The following is a 13,812-nucleotide window of genomic DNA, read 5'->3' as shown; positions in this document are numbered from 1 at the left end:
AAATGGAAAGACATTCCACGCTCATGGATTAGAAGAATTAATACTGTTAAAATGTCCATACTACCCAATACAATCTACAGATTCAACACTATCCCTATCAAAATGCCAACAGCATTTTTCACAGAACAAGAATACTACTAAAATTTGTATGGGATCATAAAAGACCCCGAACAGCCAAAGCAACCTTGAGAAAGAAGAACAAAGCTGGAGATATCACAATTCCAAATATCAAGCTATACTACAGAGCTGTAGTAATCAAAACAATATGGTACCGGCATGAAAACAGACACACACATCAATGGAACGGAATGCAGATCCCAGAAATAAACCCATGCTTTTATGATCAATTAATCTATGATAAAAGAGGCAAGAATATACAATGGGAAAAAGACAGTCTCTTCAATAAATGGTGTTGGAAAAACTGGACAGCTACATGCAAAAAATGAAACTGGACCACTTTCTCACACCACACCCAAAAATAAACTCAAAATGGATTAAAGACCTAAATGTGAGGTCTGAAACCATAAAAATCCTAGGAGAATACAAGCAGTAATTTCTCTGACATCAGCCATAGCAACATTTTTCTAGATACGCCTCCTCAGGCAAGGGAAGCAAAAGCAAAAAATATTTGGACTACATCAAAATAAAAAGCTTTTACAGAGCAAAGGAAGCATCAACAAAACTAAAAGGCAACCCAGTAAATGGGAGGAGACTTGCAAATAATTTATCCAATAAGAGGTTACTATCTAAAATACATAAAGAACTTCTACAACTCAACACCAAAAAGAACGAATAATTCGATTAAAAAATGGGCAGAAGATCTGAATAGTCATTTCTCCAAAGAAGACATCCAGATGGCCAACAGACACATGAAAAGATGCTCAACCTCACTCCTCATCAGGGAAATGCAAATCAAAACCACAATGAGATATACCCTCACACCTGTCAGAATGGCTAGAGTCAGAAAGACAGGAAACAACAAATGTGGACAAGGACGTGGAGAAAAAGGAACCCTCGTGCACTGTAGGGTGAGAATGCAAACTGGTGCAGCCACTGTGGAAAACAGTATGGAGGTTCCTCAAAAAATTAAAAATGGAACTACCATATGATCCAATAATTCCACTACTGGGCATTTACCATAAGAGAACAAAAACACTACCTCAGAAAGATTATGCACCCCCATGTTCATTGTAACCTTATCTTACAATAGCCAAGATATGGAAGCAACCCAAGTGTCCACTGATAGACAAACAGGTAAAGATGTGGTATATATACACAATGGAATTTTACTCAGCCGCAAAAAGGAGTGGGATCTTGCCATTTGTGACAATATGGATGGACCTAGAAAATATTATGGTAAGTGAAATAAGTCAGAGAAAGACAAATACTATGTGATTTCATTTACATGTAAAATCTTAAAAAACAAATGAATAAGCAAACAAAAAGCAGAAACAAACCCACAGATGAGAACAGATGGTTGCCGAAGGGGAAGGGGCAGGGGGGAGGGAGTGGATGAGTGGAGGGGAGCAGGAGGTCCAGGCTTCCAGTGATGGAAAGACCACGTCACAGGGATGAAAGGGTCAGCATGGAGAATATAGTCAATGATGCTGCAATAGTGCCGTGTGATGACAGGTGGCAGAATAACGCAGATTTACCAAGTCACTATGCTGTACACCTGAAACTAACACTATGTACTAACTGTACTTCCAAAAAAAAAAAAATGTTTTTAAAGACACCTTCTGAGTGCCTGAAAGGCAATGCAAGTTTAAGCAGACACACTGGGGGATCAGGGGGAAGAAGTTAAGGAAATTCAAAACTACCTGATAGCAGAAATAAAGAAAGTATCTGGGAAGGACAAAATATTATCAAATTTCTTCAGGCTCACATAGAGAAGGTGCCTTGGGTTTCCTCTGTGTGGTCCTTGGGAAGAGAACGAAAACCTGTGGGTAGAAGTTATGGTGAGGCAAGCTTCCGCTCAATTAAAGCACACACAAAACACTGTAACTAGCCAAAAATAGGAGGTAGTGAGCTCCCTCACTCTCCAGGGGCATTCAAACAGAACTCAGTCCACCACTTGGAAGAGATTCAGGTTATCTAATGAGAAAAATGAACAAAGATACCTTCCTTCATAGCCCTTCCTGTTCTGACGTAGTAGCAGCTTCCTCTGGGACCCAGCAGGGGAGAACCTCTAGGCACCTCCTCGGCTCACACTAGTGTGCCCCAGGCCCGTTCCTTCACTTGATCAAGGTTTTGGAAAGGAGAGCTGTATCTCTCTCGCAGTCATTTCTATATCCCGCCTCCCACGCCACCTGCCTCAACTGTATCATACAAAAATGTTTACTAAATACTCCTCTGAAGACTAAACTCAAGTTAATGATTATACAAGAAAAGCACATCAAATTTCACTGCATAAAGACCTATTGTATGGCGTAGTCACGAGATTTCAGAAACCAGAGCCCTTAAGACTCAAAGGCAGTTCTGCCCCCAGGGAGCCAGGTAAAACAGACAAATTAAAGAATATCACACAATCCTGGGCTACTGTGGGCTGCGATATTGGAGCAGGAGGACTGCAGGATGAACTCAGGGTTTTTGTGTTCTGGATCAAGTATCTCTGCAAGTCTATTAGTTGGGAGATTTCTCAAGGTATAATAAATGAACCAAATAAATTATTGAACACTGGTGTTAAAACAATTGGCTATCCATTTGGAAGAAAAATAAAATTAGATCCCTATGTCATGTCAAAAATAAATTCCAGATGCAGGTGGCTTCTCCCAGCAAGCCAGAAAGTAGACTCCCAGAAGGCCAACAAAGTCTGGATCTCAGTTCTGGGAGTGGCCTCTTGAAGATTGATTTCTTCCCTGGGCGCTCTGCCTCAGCCCTAGAGACAGCGGCTGCCCCGTATACTTGCTATTCCTGTATTCTTCAGAATTTTCTTTTTCTCTTAGGTAATCTCCTGTTTGGCTAATGCTTTTTTTTTTTTTTTTTTAAGATTTTATTGAGAGAGAGACAGTGAGAGAGAGAGAGGGCATGAGCAGGGGGAAGGGCAGAGGGAGAAGCAGACTGCCCAATGAGCAGGGAGACTCAATCCCAGGACCCCAGGATCATGACCTTAGCCGAAGGCAGACACTTCACCAACTGAGCCACCCAGGCACCCGCTAATGCTTCTTTATACCAAACTTATTTAGTATAAACCTTGTTAAAATTCAAAAATAAATAAATTCTCGATGGTTTAAAGTACTAAATATAAAAGACAAAACCATAAAAGTGTTGAAAATGAGGGGTTGCTTTTTTTTTTTTTTTTTTTAATAAACATGGGAGTTGGGGAGGTCTTCCTAAGCCAGAGCAGTAACCATAAATTTAAAAAACAGTCAGACCTACATAAAAATTAAAGCTTTCTGCACAACAGAAGGCAAACCAAATATATATAATCACTATTCGGGAAGTACAGATTTAAAAGCCATCATGTCACCTCCTTGCTTAAAACTCTTCGGTGGCTCCTGCTTTAGCTCGGAGGCTGAGACCCACTCAGGCCAGCCCATACCGGCCTTTCTCCAGTACTCTCACCACCCTGCTTCTTCCCCAACAGGGATTCCTGTTCATCCTTCAGATCGCAGCTCTAGCACCACTGCCTCAGAAACCTTTCCTGGACTCCCTACATGGGTTAAATCCCTAAATTATAGGCATTCATAGCATTGCGTACCTCTCACAGTTGCTCAAGCCAAAAACCTCTGAGCGATCCTTCACTCCTTCCTCTCTCTCCCCCTCATTCCGGATCTAATCCAAAACCTGTTGGCCCTACCTCCAAAATATAACCTCCGTCAATATACCCAGTCCAAGCCTCACCATCTTCTTCCTAGATTAGTGCCTCCCTTTACTCTACTGCCAATCTAGCAGCTGGAGTGATTTTTTAAAAACATAAGTCATATCACATCACTCCTGTGCTCAAAACTCTCAATGATTCCCATTGTAAAAGCCAATCTAATGCTTCTAGGGCCCTACAAGATCTGTCCCCACACCACAACCTCTCACCTCATATCCTACTGCTCTCCTGTTCCTCCCCTCTCCCACCTCCCCCCCACACCCCCATAACTTCATTCTGGCCATACTGACCTCCATGCCCTTCCCCAAACATGCCAGACACACCCTTCCTTAAAGCATCTGCAAAAACTGACCCCTGTCTGGAACACTCTTCCTCCAGACAGCCTCACAGCTGACACCTCTCTCCCTCCTTCATGTCCTCTTCTCAATAAGGCTAACCAGCCCATCCCCCTTCCTTTTACTCTGCTCTATTTCTCCTTTTTTCCACAGCATGTGTCACCTGACAATCTATATCATTTGCTTATGTTTGTAGTTTAGTATCTGCTTCTCCCCCCACCCCCCAAGGCAGGGCTATGTATCATCTGTGTTGCCCACTGATGTATCCCAAACACCTACAGCTGTCTCTGGCCAAGCAGTTCATCACTGGATTCCTAGAACCCAGCACAGGGTTTGGCAAAGACTAGGTACACAAACACTTGTTAACTGAAGAATATTTTTTCAATCTATCAGAAGATACAAATTTAAAACAGCTGACATCATCCTGGGCTGGTAAGAGTGCAAAGGAAATCCACCCTCTCATACACTGATGGCAGGTATGTAAATTGATATCTTTTTTGAGAGTAAGCTAGCGATCGCTATTAAAATTTAAACCACTCAGAGCTCATGTCAAGTCAGTAGTCTTGCAGAAGCAAGGGAGTACCTGAAAAATAGGCACAAGGAGATCTATGGCAGCACTGCTTATAAAATAATGAAAAACTTGTCCAATAATGAACACTCATTGTCCATCAACAGAAAAACAGTTGGACACTCGTTGTCCATCAACAGAAAAACAGGCAAATAAATCCTGCACGGTACACGAAAGTGATGGAATGAAGCAGATCTCTGACACTGACCTCGAAAGTGGTCTGTGATCTGGGAAACAGACCAGAGGGCCCTGACATGAGGTGGGCTGGACTCCCCCCACCTCCTGGCTACGGAACTCTATAGACACAGACCTTGTTTGTGCTTCAGTTTCCTCATCAGTAAAATAGGAACAATATTACAGTACCATGCGCCTCACTGACTCCAAGATCCTCTGAGACAAGGCATGCAGTGCAGAGAGCACAGGACACAGCCACAGGACCACTCACAAGCATGTAATAATTACAGCCAACAGGCACTAAGGGAAATAGACAAGCCGCAGCCCCAACTGCAGAAAGCATGTCCACTCCAGTGGAGAAGTTAGCACGTCTGTGTAACTATAGGAAAAAACTCAAGAAGGACAGAACTTACTAGTGGTGACCTCTGGGAGATGGGAGAAGACATAGTTCTTCTTTATACACACACTGTTAAATTTTAATGGAGGAACTTTACAAGGCAGTGTTTTTAAATAAAAAATAAAATCGGAGCAAATGCTTCTACGATAGAGTTTAACTTGGATCTTAAAATATTAAAATTCGAAAATCTTTATATATAGTCTTTGAATTCTCAAGGTGAAATGGAATAATTGGATGAAATTTCTATGGCTATTAAAATTACCTTGATTCCAAATGAATAAACTGAGATGCACCAGCAAAAAAAAAAGAAAAGCAAAAAAACCTGGTAAATTTACAAAACAAGAAATTAAAAAGAAAATTACATTTCATTCTACCAATTTACACACAAACGAAGTCTTCATCTACCATTATTTCCAAAACTGAATAGTTATCTTTTATTGTCAGTGTGGCTCGAAAGAATTCCACATGTATTTTTAAAACTCAGCAGGGCAAGGACATCTGAGTGTGCATAAGGCTAAGGTATTAAGAAGTGACCCATATTAAGTTGGGCCAAAGAGAAAAATGAAGTCCCCACCATCAACTTCTAAGAAGCCGCTGACACAAAGCACTCGGATGTACCAAACCCTCTCTCCTTTTGTGCCTGGTAGCTATGGCTGCTCATTTGCTACTAATTGAAAATAAACACTGCAATCTATGCAAACTGAATCTCATCTGGGAGTCACAGGATTTGAAAAGCAGGGAATAAACCTGCACTAAGAATAGCAAAAGAACACAAGATTTCCTAAAGCTAATTTTCCCCACCCTCTCTCAAGTGCTTAGTCATTTCTGTGTATTTACAAGGAAGACCATGTCGCATCCTCGGAGAGAGGAGAATTCTTGTTCCAGACTGCCGTGTCACCTGAGCCGCCCCAGACGCGTGTCTCCACCGTGTCTCCACGCAGCCCGGGAGAAGGCGGCAGCCAGCTGAGCATCCCTCCCACTCCAGACCACAGCCAGAAGCCACTGGGGCTCTCTGTGCTCGGCCTCTGTCAGCAGTAACAAAGAGGGGTTTGTGGAAAAGCAGTGTTCTTCCCTGACATCCAATGAGAAAGGTGAGGACTACACTACATGCAGCCTGACAACAGCCCCGCTTGCTCTCCCCCGCACAACTGCGGGGATGGGGACTCCCCACTCTTCGCGGGCGGGCTACTAACCAAACCTGAAAACTGGGCGCCAGCAAGCTCTGGAGCCTACTTCTAGCCCTAACATCTGATAACATTCTTTCAGGCTCCCCAAAGGCAGGAACAAACGCGAAGTTTTTCACGAAAGACTGTATCTTAAGACACCACCCTAGGCACGGGCCCAAGTTTTTCAGTAAGCACCTACTGTGTGCCTGGCATCACCTGCCAAGGTCCCACTCACGTCGAAAAGTCGCTGGGCGCACACGCCCATGGCAGAAACACACCTGCAGGAACTTTCTCACCTAGACACCCTGCCGAGGAGCAAGCTCACGGTCTCCCAGCCTTAACTCCAGGTGGTAACACCTGGAACGGGTGGTCGACCTCTCAAGTCTGGAGCTCAGCCCGCGCCTCCCAGAAGGTCTCAAGAAGAGCTCTGATAACCCACTTGGATGACTTAGGACGGGGCTCCCTCTCCTTCCAAGAAGGCAAACGCTTCCTCGACCGGCACTCAAACACCATTGTCCTTACTCCCCAAAGCCCCCACGACGACGCTGAGCGCCTGAGTACACGCAGGTGGCCGTCTTGCCCGACAAAGTATAAAGGCACGCAGGAGCCTCCTCTCGCCAGCGTGCCGAAGGTCAAAGACGCTGCGTCTGCCCAGAGCTCGTCCCTGGGGGGTCAGCGTCCTGTAGACCCCCACCCTCCCCAACCAGGCGCGGGCGCCGACCATCCGGCTGCACGCCCTCCCCCCCGTGAGCGCCACCCGGTCCCTGCCGCCCGGCGGGGGGCCCCGCGCGCGCGGCGGACACGGGCAGGGCCCCGAGGTCCGCAGCCTCCCCGCCGCACGGCCCACGTGCCGGGCCCTCCCCGCCGCCCGCCGGCCCCGCGGCCTCCCCGCGCCCCGCCCGCCGCCGCCGCCGCCGCCGCCGCCCCCGCGCGCTCCCGCCGCGCCCCACGGGGCCCCGGGCCCGCGCGCGCCCCCCGCCGCCCGAGCGCCCCCGCGCCGCGCCGCCCGGCAGGCCGCGCCCGCCGCGCCGGCCATGGTGGGCGCCTCACCGTCGGGCTGAGGAGCCGGGCCCGGCTGCGCCATGGCCGGGCAGCGGCCTCGCCGAGCGGGGCGGGCGGGCGGCTGGCGTCCCGGGCTCCCGCGGGCTCAGCTGGCGGAGGAGGCGTCGACCGAGCCGCCGCCGCCGCCGCCCAAGGAGGAACCGCTAAGGCTGGAGCCGCCGGCGCCGCCACAGCCGCGGGCAGAGACGGACCCGAGCGCCGACCTCCGCCTCCTCATCCTGACAGCGGGAAATAAGCAGTGCGCAGGCGCGGGGGGGACGGGGCGGCACGTGACGCCGCCCGAGGGGAGGGGCGGGGCCTCACGCCGCGGAGAGCGCCGGGCCGCGCGGGAGGAGGGGGCCCGGGTGCCGAGGGATGGGGCGCCGAGGGACGCGGGGTCCCGGGGAGGGGGACGGCCGGGCGCCGAGGGGGGCCGCTCGCAGTCCCCCGCCCCAGCACAGAGCAGAGAAAGCACTGGGAAAGCCCAGGACGGCGAGGAGGCCGGGCGGTGGGTGAAGGGAGCGCAAGTCCAGCCGCCGCCCCTTCTGGCTGTGTGACCTTGGTCCAGTCACTTAACCTCCCGGACCCGCACGGAGCTTCCTCTGCAGGGAGGCTAAGGAAAGTCGAAGTGGAGTAAACCATGAGGGACTGTTTCTGGCGCACTTAACACTGAGCACCTGTGCGCCATGTGACCTCTAGGTGCCGGGTGCTGTGATGGATGCTGGGAGACGGCCCAACACGGTTCCCCGCACTCATCGTGGGGGGAGAGGAGAGATGACGTGCACACAGTGCCGTCCCTCTACCTGGGCAAGAGAGCCTGCCCTAGGCCCCGTGCGTTAGAGGCTCCACTCTAGTCCCGTGTGGTCACTGTCCAGGGTGCAGGGACCGTGTCCACCTGGCAGCTGTGCCCCTCCTTCAGGACCAAGTGCTGGGAAACTGTGACCCCAGAATCCACCCCCCCAAACACACACACGCAAAGGCTGGAGCGTGTGCCTCTTTCCCAGGCACGGACTGGGCATCCCTATACGTAGCTAAGAGGCAGCTGTGTTTGTGGGAGGTGGCCGCACGTCACTTGGACATTTGAGTTGCTGTGTGCACAGAAGGCGGCAGTGGGCCCTGGGCCACCAGTCCAGCCCTCCCAGGGCTCCCCTTACCACCTCAGTCAGGTGCCCAAATCTCAGGACTTCAGGAATTCTGAATCTAAGCCTGGTCTTCCGCATCATCAAAGATGTGTATTTGGCAAGATAGAATAGAGTATATTAAGGTTAACTGTTAGATGAAATGATTTATAATTTTAAATGATTCGGGTAGACATGTGGCATCTATTTGTACTTTCGCCCTAAATCCTGCTAACATTAGGGGAGGACCTAAACAGACTTGAGGTTTTTGAGCAGTTAATATCCTCAGATGGGCGGCGTACCTTTGAGAAAGCAAGCAGGCTCATTTCCCTTACCCCCCCCCCCCCTTAAATGTCTCTTGTCCAGGATAGGGCAGCCTAGCGCATCCTCTGTCTTGTGATGACTAACGAGAGGCGGGAGCCATAAAGATAGCAGATACTGATGGCCTCTACGAAGGGACTCTTTCCAGTGAGTAAGAGGCATGTTTATTGCTATTGATAATCTGGGGCTTGAAGCCAGGCCCTCAAGATCAAGGTCACTCAGAAATGGTCAGGCTGCTGGTTTGGACACCTGGGGCTCCCCATGCCAAACAAGTGTTTAAAAAAAAAAAAAAGCAATTTTGAAATCAGATAAGGAGCATGCAAGACTTGTGTACATTTTCCTATTTTTACATAAATCCTAAGACTCAGCAATTCTACCCCGAGGTATGTATTCTAGAGAAAACTAGTGGGTGCTCAAAGCCTTTATTAGGTGTAAAAGGCAGGATTCCTCCATCCTGAAAGAAATTGAGAGACAAGATCTAAACACGTAAAATAATTACTTACCAATTACATCGCACAGGTGCCCCAGGAGACACAAGAATATTCGAGACGGCAGAGTTTCTAATACAATAAACAAATGAATGACCCGAATGTTCAGCAACACTAAAATAGATAAATTAACTGGAAAGTATTCGTACAATGGAATATACAGCAATGATGGTGAACAAACTGTCCCTACATTTTCAATGCAGATGGAGCTCACAAACAAGGTTTAAGGAAAAGAGGCAAGTTATAAAGTAATACACACAGCATGATTCCATTTATATGAAGTTCGCAAACAGGCAAAACTGAACATGGTACACACAGTAAACTACAGACAGGAAGAGCCCGAGTATCACAGAAGTCGTAACGACGGCTCTGGAGCCAGGGAGGGAGGGTCATATAATAGGAAGAGCACGTTAAGAAGCTTGCCTTCTAGGGGACTGGCAATGTGCTATTTCTTAACCTGGGTCCATCTAAACGAATTATAAATATGGAACACAGATGTTGTTTGGGTGAGAACGATTGCAGGGTATTTGCTTAAAATGCAAGTTTAAAATGAGCAAATTTGATGCAACTGCCGGAAAGCACTTGTTTTTTTTTTGTGCTGCGTGAATAGAGTCACAGGGTGTAGAGTATAGGAAGTGATGCCTGTCCTGCACTTTGCCCTGATTGGGTCATAGCAGCAGTGTTGGCTGTGTTTGTTCTGAGCACCATTATTTGCAGGGGGACACTGACCAGCTGGAGTGGGTGGGGCTCCAGGGAATGGAGAATCTGCGAGCTATTCTGTGCAAAGTACACAGAGATATCAGAGAAAAGAACTCTGGCGGGGGCGGGGGGGCGCAAGGATGACTAGAGACATGAAGCTGTCCTTAAATCCAGGAGGACAGTGGGTACAAATGTGCTGTGTGCCCAGAGATTGCAGCAAGACAGACTTCAGCTCAACCCAAAGAACTCTTTCTCAGTGAGTGCTAACCAGGGCTACCTTTGGAAGAGTGAGCTCCTTGTCACTGCAAGTGGCAGGCAGAGCTGGCTGGCAGTCGGTGAGGGGTGCCGGTGAAGGACTCCTCCACAGTTGGGGGATCAGATTAGACCATCTCTGCAATCCTCTTCAGTCTCAAGATGCTATAATAACAATAACAATAATAATCCTGTTGCCTTTTGAACTTTACTAGGCATTGACCCGTATATTACATCATTTTACTTCTCACAACCCAAAAGGTGGACAATAGGCACGGAAGAGATAAACCAAATTTTCCTGGATTCTAAAATTCTATCCTGTGCAGACATGGCTATCAGACCAGGTGTCCCAACTTGGGATTTAGCTAATAGCACTCAGTAGTGTTGGGGTTCTCTCTCTCTCTGCGACCCAGATTCTCAAGGGCAGGAAGGATCCAGGGAATAAGGTCAAGGCACCATACTTCTCTGGCCTTTGGTCAAGGTTATGAGGGAGGAACAGGAATCAAGGGGACTCTCCCCCAGGAGCCCCGTCTGTGTCCAGGCACCTGGAGACTTGGAAGGTTCTCGACCTGGGTACTGCCTTCCTCACTAAGAGTTTCCAGGAAGAGCCCACCAGGGGCAGACAACTTTATGTCCTCAGCCATAGTCCCCCAGCCTGGTCTCTGTCTCTGTCTCTCTGGTTATCCCCTTGTCCATCTGCCCTCCAGCAACTGCTTTCCACTCCTGGGACCTGGAGTGGTAAGATGGTGATTGGTAATCCTTGCTCCCATCTGTCCTTGCCCCACCCCTACCCCAGGTGAGAAGTATCCGGAGAGCGCCCCAACGGAGGGACGACTTCTCTCACAGTCTCATGAGATGCAGCTCGGCGTCCAGGGAAGAACTCCAGTCTTGGAATCAGAAGACCTGGAATCCTGGCACCAATGAGCTGTTGACCCAGAACGCACTACTTGACCTCTTTGAGCCCCTGTTTACTTAGCTAAAATGGGGATAATAGACCAGCCTCACGGCACATCAGGACAGCTTAAGAGAGAAAGCACCTAACACATGGTCATTTCTCTACAAATGGCTGCATCCAACTCTCCTTCTCTCCTTTCCTTCTTTTTCCCTGGGTCAGTATTTCCATCCTGGTGATGAGGGATCCCTGGACCTTAGAAGTCAGTGTGTGAAGGTATTCCTAGACATCCAGGGCAGAAATTTCCAACATTTTCAAAGCTTAACAGAACCGTCCCATTTACCCTAGAGAAGGTCCCAAGGCTAAAATGTCAAGTTTCTTTGCTTTGGACAGAAATTATACCACATTGCTTATCTCATGCTGATTAGAAGTTCTTACTCCAGCTTTATATTAGCTGTTGATTAATAACACAAAGGGATCCATTATTACCTGATCTATGTAGTTTGCCAGAGAGATAAGTGTCTTTAGATCCGATGGGCGCTCCTTTCTCTCTGATTTCCCCCTTTATAACAGCAACCACACAGGGACGTAACTGGAAATAAAAGTGGCCGACACGTACAAGTACATACCACGGCACCGAGCACCGGGCAAAGCGCTTTACCCTTGTATCAACGCCTTTAATCTTTTTAAGACCCTTAGGGTGGGGAGTGGAGGTAGGCAATGTGGACAACCCATTTTATAGATGATGGGACCAATCCAATAATCCATCCAAGGTCACAGGGCTAGTGAGTGATAGAGCTGGGAATGAGAAGCAGGTTGTCCGGGTCCAATGCCCACGTGGGTAACTCCCAACTGGCCATGTGTCTCTTCCTCCCATTGGCGGAAGATGTCAACTCCCAGAAAATAAGGATATTTCTTGGTTTTTTCTGTTTTTTTAAGTATGCTCCACACCCAGCGTGGAGCCCAATGTGGGGCTTGAACTCACAACCCTGAGATCAAGATCTGAGCTGAGATCAAGAGTCGGACAGTTCACCCACCGAGCCACCAGGCGCCTGGGGACACAGTCATTTTAACATTATATGTCTAGTGCCTAACATAAGAAGTGCTCAGTAAATACTTATTAAATGAATCAGTGAGTGAATGAGTAAACAAATGACTAACACTAGGAATATATGGAGCAAATTAGAAAGAATCCTCTGTGGTGAGAAGATGTACAACCTGCAAATTAAATCCATGGGTTTCGATGCTGTTTGGTTGCCATTCATCTGCTTCTTACTTCTCACTGGGTTAAAAACCATAATTTTAATTATTGCTACTAATAATACCCACCCCTTAACCGAGCACCTGCGACGTTCCGGATATTTTACCTGTATTATCTCTACAGCCCTCTGCTGTCGATTTCATTTACTATCCCAGAGCTCAGGGAAGTCAAATGATGTGCCCAAGTCACGCGGTGATTGGAAGGACCAGCATTCAAATCCCAGTCTGTCTGACTCCAAAGCGAATGCCTTCTTGCTGGCGGTGCCGGCTAACCACGTCGGGCAGATGTCAGCGAACCCCACGCTGCTTTGCCATTACCAACCACATTCATTCTTAGAACCGTCAGCAATATCTCCAAAAGTTATTTTACCTTTTATTTCTTGTTTTTTTCAAATTACTCCAGCAAAATTCTAATTATAATTTTTTTAAAAAATACAGATAAAGCAACAGTTCTCCCTCAACCTCTCCTCCCTGCAACACCCACGCAAGCCCACACCCCTCCCCGAGGCAAACGACTTTTATCAGCTTTCTATGAATCCTTTCAGACATTTTTCTGTGCACTTAGGGACATGCAGAATCTTGCCCGTTTCATGTCCTCCACGTGGATAAGAGTCTTTTTAACTCTCACGTAATTTTCCACCTTGGTAAATGCTTAGGTTAATTGCAATTTTGCATTATGTACAAGCATTGCTGCAAGGTACGTGCACGCCTGCGTGGGCATTTATGGGAGTGATTCTTCCAGGAGACTTGCCCACTCACCCGGGATTACCAAACCAAAAGTCCAGAACACATTTTTGTCGTAACGGATACTGACAAATTACTCTCAAAAAGTATCATGCCATCGTACATTCCTTCCAACGGTGCGTGAATGTGTTCTTTTCTGCAGCTCCTTGCCAAAGCTGGCTTCTGTCAATCTTTGTCTGCCAATCTGATGGGCAAAAGATTATATAATAATGTCATTTTAGTAAGTCATTTCCCTGAATATCAGTGAGGTTAGGGATCTTTTCATATTTTGTCTTTTAATTTGAATAACAAATTATTCTTTAGTCACAGAGGTTTTAAATTTTAATTAACTTTTCTGTCTTTTCACAGCTTCTGGATTTTATGTCTTCTCCAAAAAGGCCTTTCTCACCCGCAAATTCATGAATGTATTCGCAATAGTTTTCCCAATTTTTTTATATTTTTGGTTTCTCATGGTTAGCCTTGAATCTACTAGGAATAACTTTTCATATGACATGAGGGAAGGGATCTGAATTTATTTTTTTCAGATGGATAGGTAAT

At 47.4% G+C, this 13,812-nt stretch overlaps 2 protein-coding genes across 4 annotated transcripts in view; one reads left to right on the top strand and one right to left on the bottom strand.

Annotated features, from left to right (window-relative positions):
* The window catches only part of RABEP1 (rabaptin, RAB GTPase binding effector protein 1), a 93,080-nt gene extending 85,444 nt beyond the window's left edge, over positions 1-7,636 (bottom strand). For both annotated transcript variants that reach the window (XM_048226906.2, XM_048226907.2), the window contains exon 1: positions 7,511-7,636. In XM_048226906.2, coding sequence (XP_048082863.1) covers positions 7,511-7,544 — 34 coding nt within the window. In that variant the 5' untranslated portion in view covers positions 7,545-7,636. The remainder of the gene's footprint in view (positions 1-7,510) is intronic.
* LOC113271079 (F-box only protein 11-like) lies at positions 7,518-12,013 on the top strand. 2 transcript variants are annotated; one of them, XR_003322052.4, is made up of 3 exons: positions 7,672-7,760; positions 8,986-9,087; positions 11,176-12,013. XR_003322052.4 is itself a non-coding variant. In XM_057311375.1 (2 exons), the coding sequence occupies exons 1-2, from the start codon at positions 7,543-7,545 to the stop codon at positions 9,017-9,019; spliced, it is 252 nt and encodes an 83-aa protein (XP_057167358.1). In that variant the 5' UTR covers positions 7,518-7,542; the 3' UTR covers positions 9,020-9,181. The 2 variants fall into 2 exon arrangements, 1 of the variants encoding a protein (XP_057167358.1); XM_057311375.1 differs by lacking the exon at positions 11,176-12,013 and having other exon boundaries at positions 7,518-7,760; positions 8,986-9,181.
* Positions 12,014-13,812: the final 1,799 nt, after the last annotated feature.

This window comes from Ursus arctos, unplaced genomic scaffold (assembly GCF_023065955.2).
Source record: "Ursus arctos isolate Adak ecotype North America unplaced genomic scaffold, UrsArc2.0 scaffold_14, whole genome shotgun sequence".
Lineage (NCBI taxonomy): Eukaryota > Metazoa > Chordata > Mammalia > Carnivora > Ursidae > Ursus > Ursus arctos.
This window is presented reverse-complemented; position numbering and strand designations above follow the sequence as displayed.